At 42.8% G+C, this 25,985-nt stretch overlaps 2 protein-coding genes across 5 annotated transcripts in view; both read right to left on the bottom strand.

Annotated features, from left to right (window-relative positions):
- Positions 1 to 15,804, bottom strand: part of LOC146380773 (uncharacterized) — a 67,007-nt gene extending 51,203 nt beyond the window's left edge. For 2 of the 4 annotated variants that reach the window (XM_084939975.1, XM_084939973.1), the window contains exons 1-17: positions 15,614 to 15,804; positions 13,996 to 14,067; positions 9,617 to 9,718; positions 9,328 to 9,438; positions 9,022 to 9,132; positions 8,792 to 8,902; positions 8,469 to 8,579; positions 7,406 to 7,519; positions 6,992 to 7,102; positions 5,558 to 5,668; positions 5,260 to 5,370; positions 4,993 to 5,103; positions 3,383 to 3,493; positions 3,178 to 3,288; positions 1,338 to 1,448; positions 537 to 644; positions 71 to 181 (exon numbers count right to left, since the gene is read on the bottom strand). In XM_084939975.1, coding sequence (XP_084796101.1) covers positions 71 to 181; positions 537 to 644; positions 1,338 to 1,448; positions 3,178 to 3,288; positions 3,383 to 3,493; positions 4,993 to 5,103; positions 5,260 to 5,370; positions 5,558 to 5,668; positions 6,992 to 7,102; positions 7,406 to 7,519; positions 8,469 to 8,579; positions 8,792 to 8,902; positions 9,022 to 9,132; positions 9,328 to 9,438; positions 9,617 to 9,691 — 1,629 coding nt within the window. In that variant the 5' untranslated portion in view covers positions 9,692 to 9,718; positions 13,996 to 14,067; positions 15,614 to 15,804. Of the gene's footprint in view, positions 1 to 70; positions 182 to 536; positions 645 to 1,337; positions 1,449 to 3,177; positions 3,289 to 3,382; positions 3,494 to 4,992; positions 5,104 to 5,259; positions 5,371 to 5,509; positions 5,669 to 6,991; positions 7,103 to 7,405; positions 7,520 to 8,468; positions 8,580 to 8,791; positions 8,903 to 9,021; positions 9,133 to 9,327; positions 9,439 to 9,616; positions 9,719 to 13,995; positions 14,068 to 15,613 lie in introns of those variants that run through there. The other 2 variants (XM_084939972.1, XM_084939974.1) reach the window with 2 other exon arrangements.
- The window catches only part of LOC146380774 (LIM zinc-binding domain-containing Nebulette-like), a 54,022-nt gene continuing 43,833 nt past the window's right edge, over positions 15,797 to 25,985 (bottom strand). The window contains exon 5 of the mRNA XM_084940200.1: positions 15,797 to 15,909. The gene's annotated coding sequence lies outside the window, so the exon portion shown is untranslated. The remainder of the gene's footprint in view (positions 15,910 to 25,985) is intronic.

Below are 25,985 nucleotides of genomic sequence, written 5' to 3' on the forward strand. Positions count from 1 at the left end.
ATTTGATTTAATCGGCAGCTTCTGCCCTTTAAAGTAATTCTTGTTTTTTTTTCTCTTCTATTTGCGTTACCTCACTGAGCAGCTCGGAGACTTCTTTAGCGTGAGCCGTCTCTAACGTCTCTGGCAGGAGGTGGAAGAGGCTGCAGGAAAGAGTTTTCTTCTGGTCGGCCTTGTAGTTCAGCTGAGCACAAACAGGATCACATGCAGAGTATCAAACTGTCAGTGATGGTGAGCAAACTTCTAACATCGAACGTGATGTTCCACAGGGTTCCACATCTGTCTGCCCAATGATATGAACTATTCAAACCAGCTAACTGCACTCCTGCAACCTTCAGGATCAAACAAAGACAAAATTGAACGACTATTTTATTCATTTTTATTTCATTTGAACTCATAACTGTATTTGAATTAATCAGCTGTTTCAAGTATCGTGTACGCCTGCTCTGCCTCAGTGCTATTTACTGTAAATCCAAATATCTGTATGTACTGATAGATGTGTATGTATAGTCTACAATCACAGCAGTGAAGGGTTTTACCTCGCTCCGCACTTCAGAGGCTTCTTTGGCGTGCAGCGTCTCCAGAGTCTCCGGCAGGGTGGAGTACAGAGAGCTCGACACGTCTTTCTTTCCCTTTTTGTACTTCATCTGAAAATAATTTGATGAAATTACACTTTTGATTTTATAACAGTTCAAGGAACAGACTTTGACAGCAATTCATTAAACATGACCTCAGGGGCCTTTCACAGTTTGCATCTTCTATAGTTAAACTGACTTTTTGAATCTCTGTAATCTGCATCAGTGGGTTAGTTCAGTTTAATGTTACATTCACAAAAATATTAAAATGTCAAAACCCACAATATCAAATAAGCACTCTGTATATCTATATTTCCTATAGTGGTTTCTAGGCTCATGCTGTTTAAAGTCACTTCTAATGCAACAGTTCTTCCTGCTGTTGTTTCACATTAAAAGACTTCAAATGGAAAAATATAAGATGGCTTTTATTTTGAAAAATTCACGAGGTGGACAGACAAAAATAATACTGATATTGAGAGTTTAACTTTTTCTTTACTGTGTTGTCTGTTAGTGTGATTAATACAGACTGATGAGGAATTACTATAAACACAAACATTGTTTTCTCTTCTTCTGTGTTTGTGACGCTGCTTTGGGAGGAAGAATAATTCTATTTTTAACTGTGACAAAACTGAAATGTTAAAAATGTTCATTTTGCTGCTTTAGAATCTGTTGTAAATGTTTCATTTCTGCTACTTCAAGAGGAAGAAGTTGTTTTCTGCTGCTAATCAGCTGAAAACATTTCCCATAACGACACCTGTTCCTCACCTCGCTCTGCAGCGCAGCAACATTTTTGGCAAACTGCATCTCGGCGGTCTCTGGTAGCTGACTGTAGGCACTCTTAGACAGGCTCTTCATCCCGCTCTCTTTGTATTTAACCTGTTAAAAGACAGCACATCAAAAACAGGAAGAGTTACTTCCTTCTATTCAGTGATGAACTCTTCAGATCTATTAGATATAAAGGACTCGAGTATCTGTAAGGCATACGGATTAGCCACACTTCTCTCTGTATTTATTTCTCTTTGTTGTCGTTTGCTTTTTCATCATTTGTGTTAAATGAACGCATATTTGTGCTTTCACAGATCAATAGCGACAGCGAGCCAAGCCTCGGCAGTGCAGACTGTATCTGTGATGCTAATTAAATGCAGCAGTGCAGATAAACCAATTTGTGACACAAACATCAGTAACGATGAGCTGACACGAGTTTCTATGCAGGAACAGGAGACCTGATGCTGCTCCTGTTTAGCCTCTTTACATGCCGTCCTGTTTATTTTACGATTCACTGACTGCTGCTGAGATAAGTCTTTGATAAACCTTTGACCTGTGCCCGCCGTAACGTGATCAGCTACGTCGGCCCCTGTGCTTTCATCAGAGCTGATGTTACTGTGAATATGTCTTTTTAGATGCTTCTTTAACTTTTCCTGCATTAAATCCTATAAGTCAGTTTTTCTCAGTCGTTTTTCAACCTGATGGTTTTTATAAGATTTGCTTTAATTTCCTGCCCAGTCAGGCTCATTGTCATTAATTACAGATGATAATAACTGTGATTACTGAAGTTAAAAACACAGCATGTTTGATTAAAAACTAATTAAACTTTTAGTCTGAGCCCGATTTGGTAAAAACACGAGTTTTAGCTTCTGAATTATTACTCAGACTTTATTTCCTTCAGTTTTATTTCTGTGAAATATCGTTGTGTTCTTCACTTTTACTCTCGTTGTCGGGTGTTTTCTGCAGGTACCTCCGGCGAGCTTCCTGTGACGTCTTCATTTTCTGTGTTTCTAAACGATCGGCTTTCCTCTCTCTGCTGTTTTCTCAGCAGCCTCAGCTGCAGAGTTTTCCCTCCATCACTCTCACTTTAGTGCATAGAGTGATGGGCTTCTACACTAAATGCTTTAAAGATGTGGCCTTATTATTTAAATTATGCTGACATGTGCACTTTTATAAATAAATCTGTATTGAACTGCAATTAACTGAATGCTTCTTATTTCTATGATTGACAGTTCAAAATAACCTCCCTCTGATTGGCTGCCCTTTGTAAACAGAGGGTTTGCACAGCAGGTGGGTGGGGCTTCTGTGCTCACAGCTGACAACACATGGGCCAAAAGATTAAAAAAAAAAAAAAAAAGCCTGAAACTTGGTGTTTAGAGCTTTCTGAACTTTGACCTTTGATTACTTGCACACACACTGACCTCTCTCACCTAACTTGAACCTGTGAGCAGGCTAAGCATGAACATCCACCACTGTACGTGTGACAGAAATTCACATGAAAGCATAAAAAGTCCACGTGAACAAATCAAGCAGTTTCTGAGATTCTGCAGACAAACTGTTTGTTTTGTTTTACTCCTCAGAAGCCACAGAGCAGAGATGGTGCAGACAGCCTCCATTTGTCTGTGTGGCACATTAACACTGAGGGTTTTATTCAAAGAGAAGAACTGTCACATCACTGTTTTTGTTTTTAGGTTATTTTTCAGTGTGATGAGACTCAGGTTCATAATCAGAGCTTGTTAAAAAAGAAAAGAAGAAGAAGAAAAACTCAACCTCCCAAAAACTACATGCTTTATCATAACTGATGGGAGACTGGAGCAGACATCACATTTTATCGCAATACCTCGCTCAGCATGTCGCTCATCTCTCTGGCGAAGCTGGTTTCTGAAGTGGCGGGCAGAGTGGAGTACAGCGAGCTGGACATCTCCTTCTTCCCACCCTCCTTATATTTAATCTGGTTAAATCCACAACAGGAAACACAAATAATCTTCACTAGTTGGATTTATTTTCTCATGTCAGAGCAACACAAACTGAAAGGCTGCTCTCACCTCACTGAGCAGCTCTGCGGCCTCTTTAGCGTGTTGTGTCTCCAGAGTTTCAGGCAGCAGAGAATACAGGCATTCGCTCGCCTTCTTCCTTCCATCTTCTTTATATTTCACCTGCAGACGTCAACAAAAACTAATAAATATCACTTCTCAGTAAACGACTGCCATCACTGTTACACTCCTCAGGATCGATGTGAATCAATCAAAGTGTCTCTGTGAAAAAGGCGACGGACAAGAAAAAGTGGGATCAAATTAGATGTAGCTTTTTTTAATGAAACGAGAATGAGACAGTCACATAACCAAACCCATATGCAACATATTATTAGACAATGCCTCTCTTCTTCGCACCGTACCAACCTCCCACAGTTGACGAGAACAGCACTGATGGATAACTGCAGCTGATCCCGTCAGCACCGTGCGTCCTGCCGTACCACAAAACTTGCGGGAAAAGCTCCAAAGATATAAACGAGTCCACGGCACTGGCCTAGCCTTCAGGTGCCTCTGCTGGATGCATCAGACAGCACGGGACCCAAAGGATCCAGTGCCAGCGTCCCATGTCAGACACCACACGACACCCCAGAGATCCCGTCATCACGCTCCGGTGGGTCAGAGCTGCTTGAGCAGCACTAAACACAGAAAGCAATAACTGTGTGGTCGAGACGTCCCGTATTTACAGTCTCCTTTGGGCTTTGACCAACACATTTGATCCAGGGTGGCTGCCTCACACGTGGCCCACAAAGTCCAGCCAAGTCGGAGACTTTGAGCCGACACGTCACTCAGACTAATACTGATACTGAATGACTTCAACAAACAAGAGATGACATGAACTATGAATTGAATCATCAGGCCGTCGGTGATCATCTTAATAGAAACTACAGCTCGCACTCTGCTGTTGGAAAGCAAGCTTCAAACGATTGAGGAGTGAAGCTTCGGGGAGTTAAAGTAGCTTTCTGACTGAGAGCAGCTCACTCTCACAATGCAGCGGTATATTTAGCACAAGCCTCTTCATTTTTAATGAAAATTCGACTTCACGCTGCTGCGCGGCTGATGCTCACTCGCTGTTACTGCGACATCTAAAAAACGAGTGGAAAACAGATTCTTTTCAGCTCTAATTCACATTTTTACACGTCAGTATCACGTCTAAGTTGCTTTTCCATTTTTCAGCTTTGATTCTCTGTCACTGAGTAAATATTGATTTAACTGAGAAATGAGATTTGAAATGATTTTTTTCAGTCTGTCAGGGATGGGAAAAGGTTTTTTTCCTGCCACAGTTCAAGGAAAGACCCAAAGACTGAGAGCACAAGATGAAAGGATGGTTTTCATATCAAGAAAACAGGAAGTGCTGCACTGAAGTAGCAGGAAAACCAGAGTCGTCCAAATGTAAGGAGCCAGAACCGAACACCGTGTCACGTTCTGGTGGACGTGGACGCTCATTTGGAAGTCAAGCTCAAATATCTGACAGCCTCACTGATTAAAGGCTCCGTTTTTATTATTTTTCTTTCACTTTGAAACACTCATCGCCCTTATTTTTGCTTCAAATCTTCTCTCTTACCTCAAACATCTTTCTTAGTCGTACTTTAACAACAGTAAACATGTCATCGTGTGCCGTGTACCTCACTCTGCAGCTCAGACAGCTGTTTGGCCAGCTGTGTCTCTGTGGTCTCTGGGAGCCGATGGTACAAACTGCTCTGAATCTTCTGCTTCAGACCTTCTTTATATTTCACCTGCAGGAGACAAGACGAGGATGAGTTCAACATTAAAGCTAACACAGTTTAAAGATGGCTGAAGAACAACACAATTATCCTTGAAAATCGTATGATGATCATATAAATGTCTTTTTTACTAATAGTCTTATTCAAAAAAACCTGGTTGTTGGGTACCTCACTCTGCAGGTCTGACACCTGCTTGGCGTGCTGGGTGTCGATGGTCTCGGGCAGCAGAGAGTACAGGCTGATGTTCATCTCCTTTTTACCGTCTTCTTTATACCTCACCTGTGATCACAGCAAAGTTCATCCACACAGAAAATACTTCTACAAAAATCTTTTTCCTGAAATGATCCCAAATGTTACTGAAATAACTCGAACTACAAAATATTATTTAATTAAATAAGTCCAAAAAATCTCCACCTACAGATGTAATTTATTCCAACATTTCTCTGGCTTTGTACAGTTCCTGTACCTCACTGCACAGCTCTGACACCTCCCTGGCGCGAGCCGTCTCCAGCGTTTCCGGGAGCAGAGAGTACAGAGACGAGTTCACGCCCTTCTTCCCCGACTCTTTGTAGCGTCTCTGAAAACAAAGACAAATGTTAATCCAGCGTCAGCTCATAAAAGCCTTCAAACACGAACAAACATGAAATATAAATGTGCAGTAAAAGTCCACGTCTGTGCTCACAGGTACAACCTACAAAACTGTCGGGAAGCTAACTCCAGGTATCTATGTGCAACTTTCAAAGGTCTAAAAAGACAAATACGTGTTTCTGAGTAATTAAAAAGAGAAATCCAAGAGCAATACAGGACTGTTTATTTTTAGAAAGGTGCAAAATTAGGTGCAGAGGTCCAGCGCTTAACAAATAAATGATCCCCCCTCCTCACAGCTGACCTAATTTAACACTGTTGGTAATTACCAAAATCATTTTAATGTTTCTGTAATTGTTAATCCATCAGCATTCACAAACACTTTAATTAAAATCATATTTTTATGCCAAAACAGAATTATTGTTGTTATCCAGGAAGTAAAGCAAGTTAGTTTAACCTCCTTGGACCTGGCGTCCACATCACATTTTGGGTTATTTAGACCAAAATACTCAATTTTGCTCTACAAGGGCCTGATATCCACTTACGAGGACATTATACTGCTACCGTTCTATCAAAATTTTAAACGAATATCCTCATATGTGGCTCTGATTTTTCTTAAAAACAAAAATAAGGTAAATTCTTTGTTTTTACATTCATCGGGCCCCAATCAGCCCAAATATCAAAGAGAAATTAAAAATGCTGCCGTGGAAGAGTTCAGGTCTTAAGATGAAGTGACAGTAACTCTGTATTTACTGAACAATTTGTTTCAGTGGTTGATTGTTATGCTTGATTCATGTGTCTGACACACAGAGGTCCAGTGTGAAGACTCAGATCTGGGTCCAAAATTGAGAATTCAGTTTATTACATTATTTGTGTTTCCTTATTTTAATGACAGGTGGGCTAATAAATTGTTAATCTCTGCACCAACTGATTTATGTGAAATGTTCAAATAATCTGCACCAAGAAAAAACTGAAAGAGGAAAGCGTGCGACAGTGTGGACCTTCCCACTGGTGTTCATTCCACCCATATAGACAGACACAGAATGAGACTTTTCATATTTCTGCTTAATTTCTGCTTAATTTAAAGCGTGCATTGAGCAGCGTTACAGGAATAAAACTTTGCCCACAGCTTTAATACTGGTTTCTGTAAAACCACAGCGGCACCACCTCAGGGGACAAACTGCACCCATAAACATACAATGAGGCACTTTATTTTCCCACAGTGTGCACGTGAAACAACTAATTTTCCCTTTTTATAACTAATTACGCACGAGTTGCGATTATATCTGCACACGTAGCTGTGAGGCTGGCTCACCTCGCTCTGCAGCTCAGCAACTGCTTTAGCAAACTGGGTCTCGGCGGTTTCTGGGAGCTGAGAGTAGAAACTCTGGGAGAGGCTCCTCCTGCCGCCCTCTTTGTACTTACTCTGAGGGGAGACAACACAAAATAATGCATCAGATGTTTATGGTGGACCTGTGGGGATCCTGTGAGTCACTAATGTAAAAACACAGAACAGAGTCTTGTTGTTTTTAATGTCTTATATGAATCTATCAAAGGAAACTTCTTCTTCTGCTCCTCATTCAACACTGTGAAAACAAATGGGAACTTTCAGGTCTCGAGAATATTTCTGACATTTTGCTGCCGAGTCCGACAGCACGAGTGCTTGTGGAGAGTTTCAGCCTGTTTGCACACAGTATGTTGTAGAGGTGCGCCTGTGTCGGCGTCGTACCTCGCTGTGCATCTCAGTCATCTCTCTGGCAAACTGGATCTCTGTGGTGTCGGGCAGCTGCGAGTAGAGAGAGGCGGGAGCTCCTCTAACCATCGTCTTAGGGCGATAATTCACCTGGGAAGAGAGCGAGTGATAAGAGGCTGAGCTCAGGGATAAAACAGAGAAGACGACAACAGCAAAAAACAGAACGATTTCAGAAAAAGAGCCATTGGTTCAAACTCTGAGCCTCTGCTGCTCGTTCAGTAACGCCCGGGATGGCTGCGAGTCCTTCCTTCCTTCCTTCTGTCCTTCCTTCCTTCCGTCCTACCTTCTATCCTTCCTTCCTTCCTTCCTTGCTCCTTTCCTTACTGTTTCCTTCTTTTGTTGCTCTGCTTTCTTTCCTCGTCTTTCCCATTCTCCTTTCCTTTCATTCTTCTCCTCGCCGTTTCCTTTCTTATGCCCTTCCTTCCTTCCTTCTTTCTTTTTCATCCTTCCTTCCTCATCTATCTTTTTCTTCCTCTCTTAATTTAGTTCTCTCTTTATTTTACTTTCTCACTTTCTTTCTTCTTCTCTTCCTTCCTGTCTTCATTTCTTTTCCTTTTCTCTCTCTTTTTTCCTTTCTTCATCTCACCCTTCCTCTTTCATCCTTCCTTCCTTCTATCTCTTTCTTCCTCTTTAGTTTCAGTCCTGTCTTTATTATTTTCTTCCACTTCCTTTCTTCTTCTCTCCCCTCCTCTTTTTTTCTCTCTCTTGTCCTTTCCGTTCTTCCTTCTTTCCTTGCCTCTATCTTCCCTTCATGTCTCACTGTCAACTTTGGTGTAATTTTGCTTTTTCTTTGCTGTTTCTAAAAATGTATGTTGCATATTTTGTTACATTTGCATTCACTCAAATCTGAAAGACCGAAGGTGGAAATGAGTCTCGAGCAGGCGCATTTAATCTTGCACTGACAGATATTTGTAAAAGAGGATCATGGATACAGTTTAGTCATTTAGTTTTAGTCATTAATTTACACTGTTTTAGGCATTTGATTGTAACAGTGTGTGTGTGTGTGTGTGTGTGTGTGTGTGTGTGTGTGTGTGTGTACCTCACTCTGCAGCTGTGACACCTCCAGAGCGTGCTGTATTTCTGGAGTATCAGCGAGCTGGGAGTAGATGGAGATGGAGGCCTTCCTCTTCCCGTCTTCTTTGTACTTTTTCTGAAACAGAACGACATCAGAACCAATCAGAATAGACCAGGAAGCAACAAGACACAAACTAGTAGCTCTTTACAAATGATCTTTAAAGTCAGTGTGGCGGACGTCTTCCGAGCTCTACAGCTGCATGAATCTACCACAGTCAGTGTGAGCAGCTGTGATACGGGCTCAGCTGAAACATGTTGACACAGAGCTGCTGTACAACAGACGAGTACCTCGCTCTGGAACTCGTGGACGGTCTTGGCGAGCTGCATCTCGGTGGTTTCGGGAAGCTGAGAGTACAAACTGCTGCTCATCTCCTTCTTTCCCTCCTCCTTGTACTTGTTCTGAGGAGCAGAGAGAGTTTCAGAGGGACGAGTGGTGCTGACATAACACTTCATTCACTCATCTTCATTTATTTTCCATTTTAACATTTAGTCTCAACAATCCATCCGTCGGGTCTGACCTCGCTCAGTATCTCAGACAGCTCTTTGACAAACTGGGTCTCTGTGGTTTCTGGCAGCAGAGAATAAAGGGACGAGGAAATCTCTGTCTTCACGTTTCCTTTGTATTTAATCTGAAAAACAAACACACGCGACTCTGTCAGTGCTAAAGTCAATGAAACATTTTTAATGGGAAATTTAAAAAATCCTCTTTTTAAGACATCGGTCTTGTCTTCAGAGTTTCAGTCATAGTTTCTATGAGAACGCTGTAAACCTGTGGCTCGTGTGGAGAAACTGACTAAAATCTGGCCGTACTGAAGTTGAACTACCTCGCTCTGCAGCTCTGAAGCCTCTCTGGCATGTTGCGTCTCTGGGGTCTCCGGCAGGATGGAGTACAGAGAAACAGCCGCCTCCTTCTTCCCCTCCTCCTTATACTTAGACTGAAAGAGTCACATTTCAGCACAATGAGCAGACAACTCGATCAATGTTTAAAAGAGAGAGAACGAGTCATCGTAGGGCCAATTTTAGACCCCAGAGATGAGGAAACGTTAGACAAAGACAGCAGATTTGGCCTGGTCCTCACTTAACATTGAAGCACAAGTACGATGTGTGTCAGACCTCAGAGATCACAGCACTGATGTTCTTGGCGTGGATGAGTTCGGCTCCGGGAACAAACAGACTCTGTCCCTTCATCTTCTCGAAGTCTTCTTTATATCTGACCTGGAGGATGAGACACGAGTGTTAACGTGTTTCTGAGCCGAACTTCTCGTGAACTTGAGCTGCGTCCCCACGAGGACCGTGTGATGTGTTTTTCTTTTCAGCCGTACAGACGTTTCATCCCTTCAGGTTGTGAGTTTCAGAATCTCTCTGCTGCCTACCTTTTAATTAGCATCAGAGGATTGAAATACATTAACTGCATTATGTAACTTACACTGGGGATCAGTGGCAGCACAAGCCGACCCCGTTACATGAACTCCAGGTGAAGTATCACTGCTACACCTTCTCCTGATTGGCTCCTGCCTGACTGAGCTCTCCTCTCTTCTGTTTGGCATTAGGTTTTATCGGGTGGGCGGGGCTTGTGTGTCTCCAGAGCTGTGTGGGTTCTCCAGAAAGCTGATTAATTGCTTGTACATTTGGGGAATTTTGTGGGCTTTCATCATAGTTCACCATATATTTTCACAATGTGCAGTTTGGTGTTTGTCTGAATCTGATTGGATGTTCGGTCCAATAACAGCCTGGCAGATTTTCTGTAGAGAAAAATGGAATTAATCCACAGACGACAATCTGTCACAGCCAATCTGTGACAGGAAGTCAGTGTGGGCAAAAAGCGATAGGTGCTTAAAGTACTAAATACAGCTTCAATGGCTTCTAACCAGGAACACGTGAGGCCGACTTCAGACTCAACACATAAGCAGAACAACACGTTCTCAACACCTCGACACAAACCAACACTTGGTCAGACACCTATTCTCACCATATTTTTAATAAAGTGGCTCTCAAACAAGACACACATAGTTCAGCCTCCAACAGTTTTCTTTATTATTTATTATTAACAATAGAAAAGGATGAAAGTTGAGTTTTAGAGAAATAAAGGTGAGCACAGTGCAGTCAGCAGACTCCTGTTTGTACACTGTTCTTACAAAACTCCCACAGCCACTGTCCTGAGGGAAGGGGGGACCATTAATCCTGTTTCAGTTTATTTACACCTCATTTTATGGTTTTTAAAACTCTCCCTTTGCTGTTGTTCGATCAGGTTTAGCCATTACTTAGTTAGAGTTGGGGTTACAATACACTCCTACACCATGTTAAGCTTCTCAGACACGTCCTTGGTTACCGAGGTTAACCAAAGCCCCATTGGCTACCTGAGGCTTGCTATAAAAGTGAGCCAGTCTCCATATGGGATGGCTGTGGCTCAGGAGGTACAGCAGGCTATCTACCAAATGGAAGGTTAATGGTTTGAGCCCCGCCTCCTCTAGTTTTGCCCCTGATGTGTTCACTGAAGTACAAAAGTGTGAATGTTAGTTTAAAAGTGTTTAGATGTAGAAGAAGTTGAAGGGTAGAAAATCATTATTAGTTCTAGTCCAATAGCCATAAATGTCAGTATTAAACTGTAAAGCAGAACATTTTGTGCTTTCTTGGGCACATTTAACCTTTCATAACATCTGCAGAGAAACTTCTTCTATTCTTAGGGTTGGACCTAGCAGCGGTAGCTACATCTATATTTTAGAAATGGTCTGAGGCTGTCATAGATGTAGCTGTCTTCATTCAAGTTGTCACAAACACAACTCTAAATTGGTCTTTTGGTGGATGTCAGCTTTACCATTTATAGAATCAACCAAAGAAAAAAAATCTAATTTTTTCCACCATCTGTTGTGCAAATTCATTAAGACTCTGCCGAAGGATGGCAAAGTCGTTAGTGTGTTTTACACCTCTTAAAAGGATGTTTGAGGGCAGGTTTTCTCCCATGTAGGGAGTGGCTGGAGGAATAAAAGTGAAAATGATTTCATCAGGTGGGTTGAGTTGCTTCCACTGTAGCTGATGACTCATTCTGCTGTTGCTAACAGCCAAGCTGCCAAGTTTGTCTCACACCAGGGAATCAATATCTCACCCTCCCACATCCAACAGCAACATTCAGCCTCATTCAGCGTTTTACTCCTAAAGGCTGTTTTAGAAGTCAGAAAGCATTTTTTCTCCTGTGAGTATATTTTCTCTGCGTGTTGAATAAAGGGCAGCGCTGCACTTTGGTTACCAATGGCAACGCTCTTCGTGCTGGAAGAGAGGATGACACATTTCTGTCTTAAATAATTTCCCCCAGGGATCAATAAAGTATTCTGATTCTGATTCTTACGCCTCGAGAAGTTCACATTTTATTCATGAGTTACAAATCAGGCGACGCAAACAGCAGCAGGTGTTACGCACCACGTCAGACTTCACCGTGATGACATTTCAGCCTGAGAATTTAGCCGAGCAGAGTCTGCATTTCTAAGCAGTCTGCTGAGAGAGATGGGAACATGATGACAACACTTTGTGTCATCATGTTCCCAACTGTCACATTGACAGCCATGAAACATTTTACAGATATTCACATGATCCTCTCTCAGAACTGAATCAATGATTTCAGAGGGCTGAAAACTGGAACATTCAGGAGCTCCCTCACTCCAGTGAACCTCATTAGTTCTGTTGAAATTAGCAGAATGATGTTGAATTAGATTTGAATATTTTGGCAACTAGTGCATGATTATTTCTGCAAAAAGCAAAAACAGAGCAACAGCAATGGCCTCCATTTCCCCCGAAGATATTAAAAAAAACTGAATAAACAGATGAGGCTCAGTTGTGCTGTTGGTAATACAAAGAGTTCATGTGAGCAACAAAGTATTTCAAGGAAAGATCCTGTTGATTCGTACACTTCTCAATGTCACTGGTAGGGATGGGTACCGGTATCCGGTGCCATGATGGCACCGGTTCTGACATAAACGGTAGTAACCAGACCGAAAAGCAGCGCACATTTCGGTGCTTTATTTCGGTGCTTTTTTTTCCTGAGATGTGATACACTTTAGATTCTAGCCAATCATTTTACGTTTCCGAGCGTAGTAGGCGGGTCCAGGTACGTACGTTCTTTTAGAGCAGAGCTACAGATTAAAAATGCCCAAGGCCAAGCGGTCAAAGTCTGGCTGTACTTCACAGCAAAATATGCAAACTCAGCAGCCTGCAACAAGTGCTTTAAGCTGATACTGTGATACTGTCAAAGGAGGTAACACCTCAAATCTGATGAAACACCTGGCGACGCATAGCGTTTTTTTTAAAAGCCGAGAAATGCGCCATATTTGATAGCTTGCTGCGAGACCTCACACCGAGCGCATCTACTGCGGGTGTGGTGCCTGTTATCGGACCCGGAGTTAGCAACATCCCCCAAAAACCCGAAGAGGAGAGTCCTGGCCCCTAGCCCTGCCAGTGTAGCAGAAATGATGACGGATGATGATGCAGCAGCAGCCGTTCTTCTCTGCGTGAGTAGCGTAATGTTGTTCGTGTGTAATTTACGTTGAGTAGGCTAACCACGTTATTACATTAATGCATGTAAGGTGAACTAGCAAACATCATCATAGCTACATGCGGCTGTCTTCTTGTTTGATGGCAGATACTCCCTTCACCCTGGCCAAAAAGGCTAAAATGACCAAAGAAAAAGTGGGAAACAGCTAAACATGAGAGGTTTTTGGACAAAGTTTGTGTTTTTTCCATTGTTTAAGCACTGCTTCCAGCCAAGAATGTTACCATATATGCCCCATAGCTGCAGAAAAGGCTAACATTGTTATCTTTTTACAAAAAAACAGCTGAACATGAGAGGTTTTTGGACAAAGTTGGTGTTCTCCATTCTTTAAGCACCGGTTTGAGCACCGTTTAAGCACCGGCACCGTTTCAAAAGTACCGGTTTGGCACCGGTATCGGACAAAACCTAAACGATACCCATCCCTAGTCACTGGACAGGAGCATCGATCGGATCAACGGTGGAATGTCACCTGGTACATTTACTCAAGTACAGTTTTATTGTTCGTGTAATGTATTTGAGCGTCTTTATGTTCTGCTGATTTCTATTTCTAAAGCAAGTATTTGAAACTTGAAAAAAAAAAAACTGGCCCTTGAACTATATTTTAATGCAAACATTGTGCTTTCTAATCCAAAACATTAGTTTGAAAGGTTTACTTACGTTTTACATTTTAAAATATAGAGCTACTATTGTGATTATGAATTACAGATCAAACCACCAGGCAGTTTAAAAGTTCATAAAATCCTCTCCAGCTGCCTAAGAAGGAGAAAATGACGACATTATAGCTGCTGCACGCCGTTAGCGTGTTAGCGCACACGTGTGTGTTTGTGCATGCTGCTCAAACTAACTTACAGTGCTTACACTAAGTGCAGCATCACAGAGTTGTAGACACAACTGTAGACAATAAGCATGAACGGTGACATTAAAATAATGAGGTGACACTGAATGAACTCACGTCACTGGCGAGCAGGCTGCACCTCCTGTTAAACGCTGGGTCTGGCAGCGGAGGCTTCCCGTCAGACGAGGCCTGAAAAACACGAGACGATATATAAGAATAATTCTGACATTATATAGACAGAAACCAGGAAAAAACATTATTATCCTTGGATGTAGGAAAATTCCAACATTTACATGAGTGGCCACTAATGCTAAAACTAACAGGAAAAATGCAGGTTTGATGATTTTATTTTTTGATGAAATCAGTTTTGCATCCATTGTTTGGGAAAGATTTTAAAAGCAGACAAGCCTGAGTGAAGACACAGTATCCAACACCTTTCATTTGCTTCTCACACACCTACATGATAACAGGGAAACGCTTATAAACAACGTGGTTTCAGGACATGCGGTTGCCTTTGCTTTATTTCACTTTTTCAGATGTGACTTTATGATGTCACATGGCACGGAAAATGGTCAGAGTCAGACACACGGGTCAGCTGTCCTCATGCAAAACCTCACAGCACAAATGAGAGCGACATTAGGTAGAAGTCTAGTGTCCTTCATGACACCTCTGCATGTTACCAGGCTGCAGACAACATGTTGAGCATAGAGTTTATTCATGCAGGTCAAAGAGTCAAGATCAGCCACAATCATGCCAAATTGGCTGATCTCTACAATTCTAATTACTAATGTTTTGCTGCGAGCCTCTTTGCAACCCCACCATCCACTCCATGGGTATAAAACAGCAATGGAAGTCCAATGAAAAGAGCAATAAAGTCTTCCTGGCTGAAGTAGAAACTGATGGACTGACTTCACTAACGATCCAGAGCAACAGAAAGCTTTGAGTCAACCAGTGGAAACTTCCCTAATTCATGCACTGTTAATCCTTTGACTTTCTTAACAGGCTGTATTCAGCCCCCCAAAATCCCACTATCCAAGGCTAATAATGGCACATTTTCATTTGTAGTTTCACTAATCCTCTCTAAGCCTTTATAAAAACCTGCAGTGCCAGACAAAGGCCCGCGCCAAGGTCAACAGAAAGACTCACACTCAGAGCTTAGAGGTGTGGGGGTGTGACTCCTCTTAACATAATTTGCTGCTCTACAGACTTCATCAAAGAACGGGAAGATTCTCAAAGTGTTTGGTAGTTTGGGAACATGCTGCTGTAGTTAACAGGGAAATCAGTCAAAGAATAACCAAATAGGCACAACTTTTATGGAGATCTCCTGCTGCCTCCAGAAGCCGTTTCTCTCTGCAGAACAATTATGTTTGTTCTAATTAGACTGATGTTAAGACCATTAAGATTTGTAAAGAGATCTGATTTATCATGGAGGCCTTCTAACAATAGAAAATGGTTGGAAACTTTATTTATTTTCTTACCCAGTTAAATAAAAATGAGTTCTAAGAACTGAGATGAGGGTCTTTTATGTTTTGATGAGATGAGAGCTGCACAAATGTAACTCAGGGCAGCTTCGTGTTCTCCCAAATGTTTCTGTGCTGTGATGAATTTCCTTCTTTTTTGAGTATAATTAAAGCACAAATCCAGGTTTGAAAAAGTTTCATCTCCTCATTTTGTGTTTGATGAGTTTGTTGTTTCTGACAGAGTTTATAAATCAGTCAAATTTCGAGGTTCTCACCTCTGACTCCCACGACACCAGCAGCCTCTTTGCTTTTGTATCCTCATCTTCATCCTTTTCCTTTCCACCTGCCTCCACCTTTGCATCATCATCTTCCTCCTCCACTTCCTCTGCTGTATTGTGACTTTCGGCCTCTTCATGCAGACCTTCAGTAGTTGTATAAGCAACCGTGCCCACAGTGGTCGCTGATGTTACCGTGGACTCCTCTTCATTTTCCTCTACTGTCACCACCTTTTTTGTCTCTTCAACCACCAGTGGAGCAGCTGAAGCCTCCTCATTCTCCACCTCGGCCAGCTCTGAGGGAAAAAAGAGTTCATGTTGAACTGCAGAAGAAATAAACTTGAAATTATATTTATTTGTAAACACACAACAAAGGGACAAAAGGTAAAAAATGACAAAAGAAACACAAACATGATACCAAAGGTGGGGAACGACACTAAGTGACACACAAGACAGACTGACACTAAAACCAAGTAGAAATAATAAACTCAATTTGTAACTCACACTGAATAAAAACCAAGTATTCAGAAAGTGAAAGTGTAAAACATCAGAGTAAGTCAAACATCTCAACAACTGCATCGTCTTCTTCTTTTGGCTGCTCCCTTTAGGAGCCACCACAGTGATCTGTCCACCACCCTGCACGTCTTCCAACAGTGCATCCATCAGTCTCCTCCGTCTGAGCTCCTCCTCTTTCACTCCTGCCTGGCAGCTCCATCCAAACATGCTTTGCTCAGTATTCCCACCATCCTTCCTCTACACATGTCCAAACATCTCAGCTTTGTCCTTGGACGTTGTCTCCAAACCGTTCGACCTGAGATGTCCGTCTGACATTTCTACTCGTCTCTGATCTTTTCCATTCTGGTCACTTAACATCTTCAGCTCAGCCTCCTGCCTTTTTATCAATGCTACTGTCGCCAAACCACACATCACCTTGTAAACCTTCCCTTTTACTCATCTCCACCCGCTCAGCCCTGCCTGCACTCTGTTCTTCAATACCTCAGCTCCATGCCTCCCTTTCATTCACACACATATTCTGTCTTGCTTCTACTGACTTTCATTCCCCTTATTTCCAGTGTATACCTCCACTTCTCTAGGCTCTCATCCACCTGCTCCCTGAGGAACCAAGACTTAAATAATAAGTCAAAAAATAAACCTTGACATCACTAAAATCACCCTCAAAACAAAAGGAATCCGAAACGAATAATAATCCAAAAACTTCAAGCACTGCGACGACGATCACAACCAAACAGAAATTTAAACTCAAACACAACACAAAACCCTGAAATCACGACAACTTCTGTGTAACGTAAAACTGTAATAACAGTAATAGTTACCCCTGGGACAGAAATAAATAATAACTCTAGATATAACTCAGCAGTCAAAGACGAGCCTGCTCAGAGGCTGATCGCAGCCTCCTGTCACAGTCCTCCATGTTACAGTCGCCCTTGATCTGGTGCTAACAGCTTCCTCAAAGTCATCCTCACCCTGTGATCAAGGTCGTCTTTTGTGCTCACTGGACAACAGGTTGAATTTTGGCTTTTCAGAATAAGATTACAGTCACATTACATTATAAGTCATCTCCTAATGCTGCAGGTTACTGTGTGCGGTTACTTTCATTTTGACACCAAAGATCTCCAACTTTACGTCCTCAGACCTTCACCTCACTCGCTCGTTTTTCTCTCACCTTCAACCTGTGGCTGATTTTCCATGCTGTGCTCTTGGCTTCCTCTGCGTATGTCGGTCTTTCAGGTTTTACTCACTGCCTCTTATTAACCTTCTCCGATGTAGAGATCACTCAGTTTTGTCACTTTGTTCCAGCACTTCACTCCTCCACTCCAGGTCCTTTAAACCTTCTTTGCTGTCAAACTTTGAGCTTCTTCGACACTCAGTTTCTGTAATGTCGTGTCCGCCTCTCGTTTCTCTCTATATTCAGTAAAACCCGTGAGCGTCTGCACTGCCTCGTCCAGTCTCCTGCGATGGCTGAATGTCTTCTCTGACTCATGTTGATCGAGTGCCTCTTATCATTTTTAGCTTCTACATTTAGCCCGCTACTCAGAATCTTATCACCGCCATGCCCCTCATCCCAGCCACGGTGCCAGCTGTGGTACAGTGTGTGCTGCCCAGAAACAAAGACAGGGGCACCGGAGCTGTGTGACTGTGTGACTGTGGTCTGTGTGTGTTCAGGGATGAAGGTGTCGTATGCTGGAAGGAATTCACCTCTTACAAACAGACAAATATTAATCAGATGCCTTGGTCCCTGCAGTAACTGATTAACTACAACCATAGCGTTGACATATTCATTTTAAAATTTCTATATATGTTAAAGTTATTATTATTGTTACCATTTATGTTTAATGTTTTATTGAAGAGTGTAAGTCCAAGTTCATTGCTTCATTTAGCTTTGCCTTTGGTGCCCTGAGATAAAGATCCAACAGTGTTGCTGCTGAAAAGATCAAACATCCTCAACATCTCATCTCCAGCTGAGTTTTTTATTTTTCTGCTGAGCAGATGTGCAGCTTTCTGTCTGCAAACCAAAAGAATAGACCAAAAAGATCTGAGAGTAGCTACACCACCAGTTTGTAAATCGCTTGATTGTTTATCAATGTGTTTTCAGGCCCCTCTTCTGTGGAACCAGCTTCCAGTTTGGATTCGGGAGACAGAAACTATCTCTACTTTCAAGATTAGGCTTAAAACTTTCCTTTTTGCTAAAGCATATAGTTAGGGCTGGACCAGGTGACCCTGAATCCTCCCTTAGTTATGCTGCAATAGACGTAGGCTGCCGGGGGATTCCCAAGATGCATTGAGTTTTTCCTTTCCAGTCACCTTTCTCACTCACTATGTATTAATAGACCTCTCTGCATTGAATCATATCTGTTATTAACCTCTGTCTCTCTTCCACAGCATGTCTTTTATCCTGTCTTCCTTCTCTCACCCCAACCGGTCGCAGCAGATGGCCCCGCCCCTCCCTGAGCCTGGTTCTGCCGGAGGTTTCTTCCTGTTAAAAGGGAGTTTTTCCTTCCCACTGTCGCCAAAGTGCTTGCTCATAGGGGGTCATATGATTGTTGGGTTTTTCTCTGTATCTATGAAGCGCCTTGAGGCGACTTTTGTTGTGATTTGGCGCTATATAAATAAAATTGAATTGAATTGAATTGAATTTATGACATTCAAGTCATACATGAAAAAAATCAATATAAATCCACGATAGTGAAAATATCCATCCATCCATTCGCTTCTGCTTATCCTTTTCCAGGGTCGCGGGGGGCGCTGGAGCCTATCCCAGCTGTCATAGGGCGACAGACTGGACAGGTCGCCAGTCTGTCGCAGGGCCAACACACAGGGACAGACAACCATTCGCACATTCACACCTAGTGGCAATTTGGATTATCCAATTAACCTATCCCCACAAACTGCATGTCTTTGGACGGTGGGAGGAAGCCGCACGCAAACACGGGGAGAACATGCAAAGACCCCGGCCTGATGGTGGAATTGAACATATGGTTGAATTGAAAATATAATAATGTTATATATCACTGATTCCCAAAACGTGGACCGCAGCTAACACCAAACTCTGCTGGAACATTTAAACAAGGCCCGCGTGGCTGCAGAAGTGAACAGCTGGACAACAAGAAGTCATTTCTGATAAATTAACACCAGAAGTGAGAGCCCACGTGTTCCCGCCTCACCTGGTGTTTAATGTCAAACAACTAAATGTCTTTAAATATTCAGATCTGGTGCTTCAATAGACCTTTGACCTGTCAGGGTGTATCTGTCTACACCTGTTAAACAGGCTTTGGCTCACTGCAATGCTAAACTGGAAAGTAATTAAGATATTAAGCTCATAGATTAATATATTTGGAAATAAAGAAAATTAATTAAAGGTATGAAATTTAAAAAAAAAAGCATATTATTCTAAATTTTCTGCCCTATTTTTGATCAACTCCATCAAGCAGCTGTTCAGAATGAATCAGTGAAAACATAAACAAATGGTTTATTTGTGGTGTTCAGAGTTGGGAATGGGATCTGAAAGTCACAGGATTAAGTTTGGTGTTGACTGTTATATGTTATATTTACATTTGAGGTTTTAATGCTGGAACTCTTTTCAAAATAAAACAATCACTTACTCCCTAAAACGTATTATTGAACTATTATCTGATGTTACACGCTGATGAATTTATTTTATTTATTTATTTATTTTTTATTTATTTATTTATTTTTGTGTCCCGTTTGGATCTTTAGCCATCAGAATTGTTGTCTTAAGGCCAAGAAAGATGCCAAGCGGATTTATTTTACCAAGTGGATCATCATGGCCTTGCCATATTGGTCCATTTGATTGACCTTTATTATAATTATGTATTTATTTTATTTTCGGTTGCTACAAACGGGACAGACGTGACTGGGGGATAGGACAGGGAGAAAGAATGAAAGAAAGAGAGGGAGAGAAAGAAAACCAAAGGGGAGAAGAGACGGTGAGAAGGGGGGGAAGAAAGGAAAAAACAAACAAACAAACAAACAAAACGCCTGGATCACCTGTATGGAGAAAAAAAACAGAAGAGAAAGCAAACAACAAAGAGCAACATAATAAAAACAGCACCATCACAATAAACTAGCTAGCAGTAGATAACAGTAGATACTAAATAATAAACGATATTGTGCAGCACGCAAGATAGACAGCGCACAATGTGCTTTGAGGCAGCAGCCAAGAACGGTGTAGTCCGCGTCTGTGAACACCCGTGTGTACACCTGTGTGCATACCTGTGTGGATCAGCATGCTTGTATTCCAAAGGTTTCTCCATGTAACGATCTGCTAGGGAGTGTGGGGAGCCATAGCCCCGTCCACCAGGGTATGAAGCAGGTATGGAGGAGATCCAGGCCCCAGATATCCAGAGGCCCCAGAGTACAAGGACCCGAGGAGGACCACCAAAGGGGGGGAACCGTGCCACCCTCCTGGGAAGAGCTGAGTAGAGCCCCAAAGGAGAGCAGCTACGGAGCAGAGGCCAGAGGGGGTTGCAGTGGCGTGCCCGCGGGCTCCGCCGGCAGCCAGCTGTGCCAGAGAGGACCGAGCTTCAGGCCCAGAGGCCAGAGGCCTGAGGGCATCCCACCCCCCGGAAGGAGCCCAGCCGGGCCACAGGCGCCCGGCCCCGCCAATCGGCCACCAGGAGTGAGCCGGTACATGCATGAGCGCCCAGCCCCAGACGACAAGGACCACCAACACACCAACGTCTAAGGGCATCAGCCACCGGCAGGGAGTGTGGTGAGGGGAGATAGGCCTCCGTACTTTAGAGGGCCTGAGATGTACCCAGAGAGGTTGAGTCTAAGACCCGACCTGACATATAGACACAGACAAACAGGCACACGCGGACACAGACGTGCATTCCCACCCCCATATGCACAACCAAATACTCGGCACTCACCCAACGTGTAGACAGACACAAATAGACACTGCACAGACAGTCACACTCCCCAAACACACTCTATATCCCAGGTCCAGGTACCCCCGCCCCCAGAGGGGCAAGCCGCACCTAGACCCAGGAGATGTAACCCTTCTCTCTGGGGTGGAGGCAAGCGGACTACAAAATAAAACAATCACTTACTCCCTAAAACGTATTATTGAACTATTATCTGATGTTACACGCTGATGAATTTAAATATTTTTATGTTTATGTTTTCTTTAAGTGTACACAGGTGCAGAATTAAACTGTGTAACACCCATTTCCTTTGAATATTCCAGCATCGTTTGGTATGAATGATTTTCCGATATGAAGCCAGAGACTGCAGGTGATCTGGCTCTGGGATGTGAGTGTCAGATGGCTGTCCATGTAAACAGGACGTCGACCTTATAAAGACCGACCGCAGCAGATCCGACCGCGTAGGCGCCGAGTGACCATCTGCTCCCAGACGGCACAAAGACTAATCACAGCTCAACACAACAACAAAGGGTTCATTTATCACCATTGACACCGAATCATCCACATATAACAGCAAACTGACTCTGAATTAAGAAAATACGCATGTCAAGCAAAAAATAATAAAATGTGGAAAAATGATTCTGATTGTGGATAATTCTGTTGTTGTTGATTATATGAAAAAATAAGCTTCAATAATCAACTGAAAGCTCATTTTTCTCGGTTTGGGCACTTTGGAAATGTACATTGTCCTGGTTACACAACAAATCTTACAAACTGCGAGCTGACATATTAAAAAAAAGTTAATTAATTAAAAAAGATTTTTCCAGTACCTGTTACATCCCAAACTAGTAAAAACATCTGTGGACTGGAATGTGCACGGCTCAAAACTGGAAGGCTCCACAACGAGCAAAACCCAGCTCAGCCTGTAAACTATACGACAGGTGACTGTAGCCACAAACACCACCCACTGCTTGTGCTCTGCTTTCTGAGGCTTTTACAGCGGTGAGCGTAAACTGGCTGCTGCATGTTAGGATTTAAGGACCGTGACGCGACACACTTCCCTTTGTGCTTTACTGTTTTAATGACTTTGCACATAAACACTGTTTCCTGGATTCGGCACAAGCGTCCACCAGCTTTCCAGCTGCCTCGCACTCTGTTGTCTCTGACCTCACTATAAACAGGGGGAACCCTCATTAGTTAGATCATGTCCACCTGTCCCTCTAACCTCGCTGGCACTGGCCCTTGAGCTCACTGCACCACCCCTCCCCTGCAACTGTGCCACACCTCCACCACAATTTTAAAGACAAAAGTGACCAAATTTACACGAGAAGGTGAGGAAATAAGCTTTTTGCTAACATGAGCAAGCCTGGTTAGGAAGCCAAAGACACACATATCTGCTAATTGATGCCACCATTGATTATCATCCACTTATTAAGAGATTTGCTCTAAGTCATACAACTGATTTCCATGTATAAATGCATTAAAAACAGTAAGACAAAGACAGCTGAGAAGCCGGTGCAGAGGTGAGGGTGAAAACACACTGCAGTGCAGTCGCATCCCTGATTTTAAACTCATAACAGTCTCCAAATCATTGAGCTGTAACAGAATTCATGCACCTTACTGTAGTTATGATGTTGGAAAGCATCAATAGAAACCAAAATCTTTTTTGCAGCAGGCAAACAAGTTTATTTCTGCTGCAAAGATTTTAACATTAAATGAGGACTCGCTGATGGAGCCAGCCTCTTGTGGCCACTAGAGGAACTGCAGCCGTTGGTACTTCAGCTTCTTTTTCAGCTTTGGAGGTGTCCATTTATTTATTTTGCCCAATCACATTAAAAAATTTATATTTTAAGTTTTTATTGTGATCACTGTGAAGAAAATACAACTGCAAAACTTTACTATCGGATTTCGTTAGAAATCAGGATCAGTTCCACGGACGGATTTGTTCCAAGAACAGCATTTTCCTCCCACAGTTAATTGTAAATGTAAAAAAAAAGAAATATATATAAATGCATCAGTTACCATGACAACTGAATAATGTTGGCAAGAAGATGCACTGCTGACTTCTGTTGCAGACCAGCATGCTTTCATAACTGGTGATACCATCGTCTTGGGGCACTTTCTCATTAATACTCATAATATTTATCCTTCTACTTGATATTCCTGTGCTCACCAGCACTCACAGAGATCCAAACCCATCAGGGGTCAAACAGTAAATCAGTGGTTCAGTGGCCTGAGAAACAGCTGAGTCCTGGCTGACTTTGGGCCTGCAGCCATCACAGCCTCACCCAGAATCACAGCAAACACGACTCTCTGGGAAAGAGCTGCTTTGGTCTCTTCTTGAAGCTAAATTGGGAGTTTTTATAGGTGGTAAAAAAAGAAAAGAAAGCCTCCTCACTGACCAGCTCTCTCTCTCTTTGTGTCTTTCCTCAGATCTCGTTAATGAATTCTGAAACACAAAGCTTTTCCTGGGAGAGGCCCTGTGATCTCGTCCTGATGTGAACCAGTGCTGCTGCCAGCCACAGCTCAGCAGAAACAACACATTTCTCTTCAGGTTTTCAACAGTTTATTTTTTAATGGAATACTGTACTTCACTACAGATAAACTCAGATCCTGCTGCTGTTACTGACAGTGGAAACTATGCCATACCAGCGCTTTGAAGCTGAAGCGTGTCTCGTCTGCAACTTTTTGCAGATGATTTTTTTCCTTCTAATTGGCCTGTGATGTGTGGATGACATCGCTCTTTCTCAATTAAGCAAACAGAAAACCAGCTGTGTTATTTCCGGATGCTCTGACCTCGACTCTTTAAGGATCTGTTGTTTGCAAAGAACCTGGGAGTGATCGCTGACAACACAGTGTTTAAAAAATGACTTTCGTGCACATTAAAGCACTGATGGAGGGGAAGCTCTCATTCAGCATGCCTTGAATTCATCCCAGCTCTCCCATTGTATTATTGTAATGGTCTTCATTCAGGTGCCAGTCTGCTGTCGCTCAGTTTTTTTGAAGCTGCACTGAACTCTGCTGGGACACACAAGCAAGGCCAGATGTCACCCTGGTGGCGTCTGACAGTTTCCAATGATTTCAGACTTTATAGGTGTTTCTTTTGTTCCCACTACACTACAGAGCTGAGCTGATGTTGGGACGGACGTCCCCTTTATGAACATTTTTAAATCCTTTAAAAAACTATTTTCATTCTTTGGCTTTTAAACCAAACTGAGCTCTGATTTTGACATTTAGAGTTTTTAACACACTTATAAAATAAACGGACTCATCTTAACACCACTGGACTTGCTTTACAGCACGATGTTGAAGATTAAACTGAGCAATAATCAGGCTTTTCCTATCCTTCTGTATAAATAGCTGCAGATTATTAATATCACCTGTTATGTTGAACATAATAACGGCATGGAGGACAGCAGGGTCGGGGTTAATCTCTGTTCATTACATCACTTCCACTCTCCCACGTATGTCAGTGCTGAGTACTGTCACACTCACTACTTTAGTCTAATCATCTTCTTTTACCCAGTCAGCCTCCACTCTGTGCACTAAATCTCACTTCCTTCATTTCAGATGAAATGCGACCCCCCCTCCTCCCCGTCTCCGCCTCTCTCAGCGCTCCATCCAAGCCTCCATCTTTACCACCACCAGCATCGGCTCTGTTGTCAGCCATTATTTCACCACTATATGAAATACAGCATATTTACTTTAATAAAGTCAGAAAAGCAAGTCATCAAGTCAAACCTGACGGTTCTTACATGTTAAAGTCACTTATTAATTTAACACAGGTCTCAGACTGAATATGAGGTGAAACCTGAAGCCGAGGGGTGGCAGTCGGGGCTGAGACGTGAACCCTGAGTGGAACATGCTGGATGTGGGAGGTGTGACGACCTGTGTGACAAACTTATGGAGCTTCTCTAAAAATGGCCGGGTGGTGATTAGAGGCTGTCAGCTGGTGGCAGGGTGCTGGAGGGGTGTTAAGGAACAAGTGATACGCAGCAGGTCCAACTCACCACTTTTAGATGTGATGATTTCCTGCTAACGCGCTGGTGCCCGATCCCACAGGGGGGAGCTGTATTTAAGCTACAGGGTGGACCAAAAGCAGGGTCATAAATTTTCAGCTCATCAGAACTCCAGGAGTGACAGGATCTCCATCAGGGAATGAATGAATTCCAAAACAGACGCTCGCGCCGCCTTCGATGACAATTACTCTTCGTTAGGTGACAGCAGCATCAGAGCGGGTAATAAAAACTGAGGGAAGCTGAGGAAGAATTTCAAACCTCAGCCATACGACAGACACACTTCTAAGAGCAGATTGAAGCCTGACGTGAGGAACATAAAACGTTCTCATTTTGATCACCGCAGCTACATCGTTAACATCATCTGGATTCCCACAGCATAGCAATGAGACTCAAGGACAGACGACGAACTACGACACCCGTCAGCGTGTCCGAGCGGTTAGCATGAAACATTTTTCCTAATAAAACACGAGCTGCTGATCATATTCAACTCAAATCAAACGGAACTGCTTCTCTCCGTCTTCGTCCACCTCCTCCTCCTCACACTTATCCCCCTCATCTTTCTTTCGCCAAGTCAACCTCGAAAAGAGCTGAGTAATAAAATAAAAAGTGTGGGCTGTTAAAGGTCACAGCAATTGAGCGAGAGAGCCAATGTGTGTGTCCTAATTAAAGCAGAGCAAGTGAGGAGGGAGAGTTTGTGCTAACGGAGCGGAATAACACGATCACTCGGTCAGGTAAACAGAGGCGGAGCCCAAGATCGACAGGCTGGAAATGAAGAACCCAGAAGAGACGAGGGAAAAGAAACGGTTAAATATGTCAGCGTACGATTAACGGGAATCTCAGTCCAACATTGTTCACTCTCATTTTTATACAACTGAACTGTTTCCCAAGTTTCAGTGTGCAGGATAATGTGAGGGTCACGCTGCTCACATGTGCGTTAGTCCTGTGATG

This window comes from Perissodus microlepis, chromosome 9 (assembly GCF_051167445.1).
Source record: "Perissodus microlepis isolate ML-2025 ecotype Zambia chromosome 9, ASM5116744v1, whole genome shotgun sequence".
Taxonomy (NCBI): domain Eukaryota; kingdom Metazoa; phylum Chordata; class Actinopteri; order Cichliformes; family Cichlidae; genus Perissodus; species Perissodus microlepis.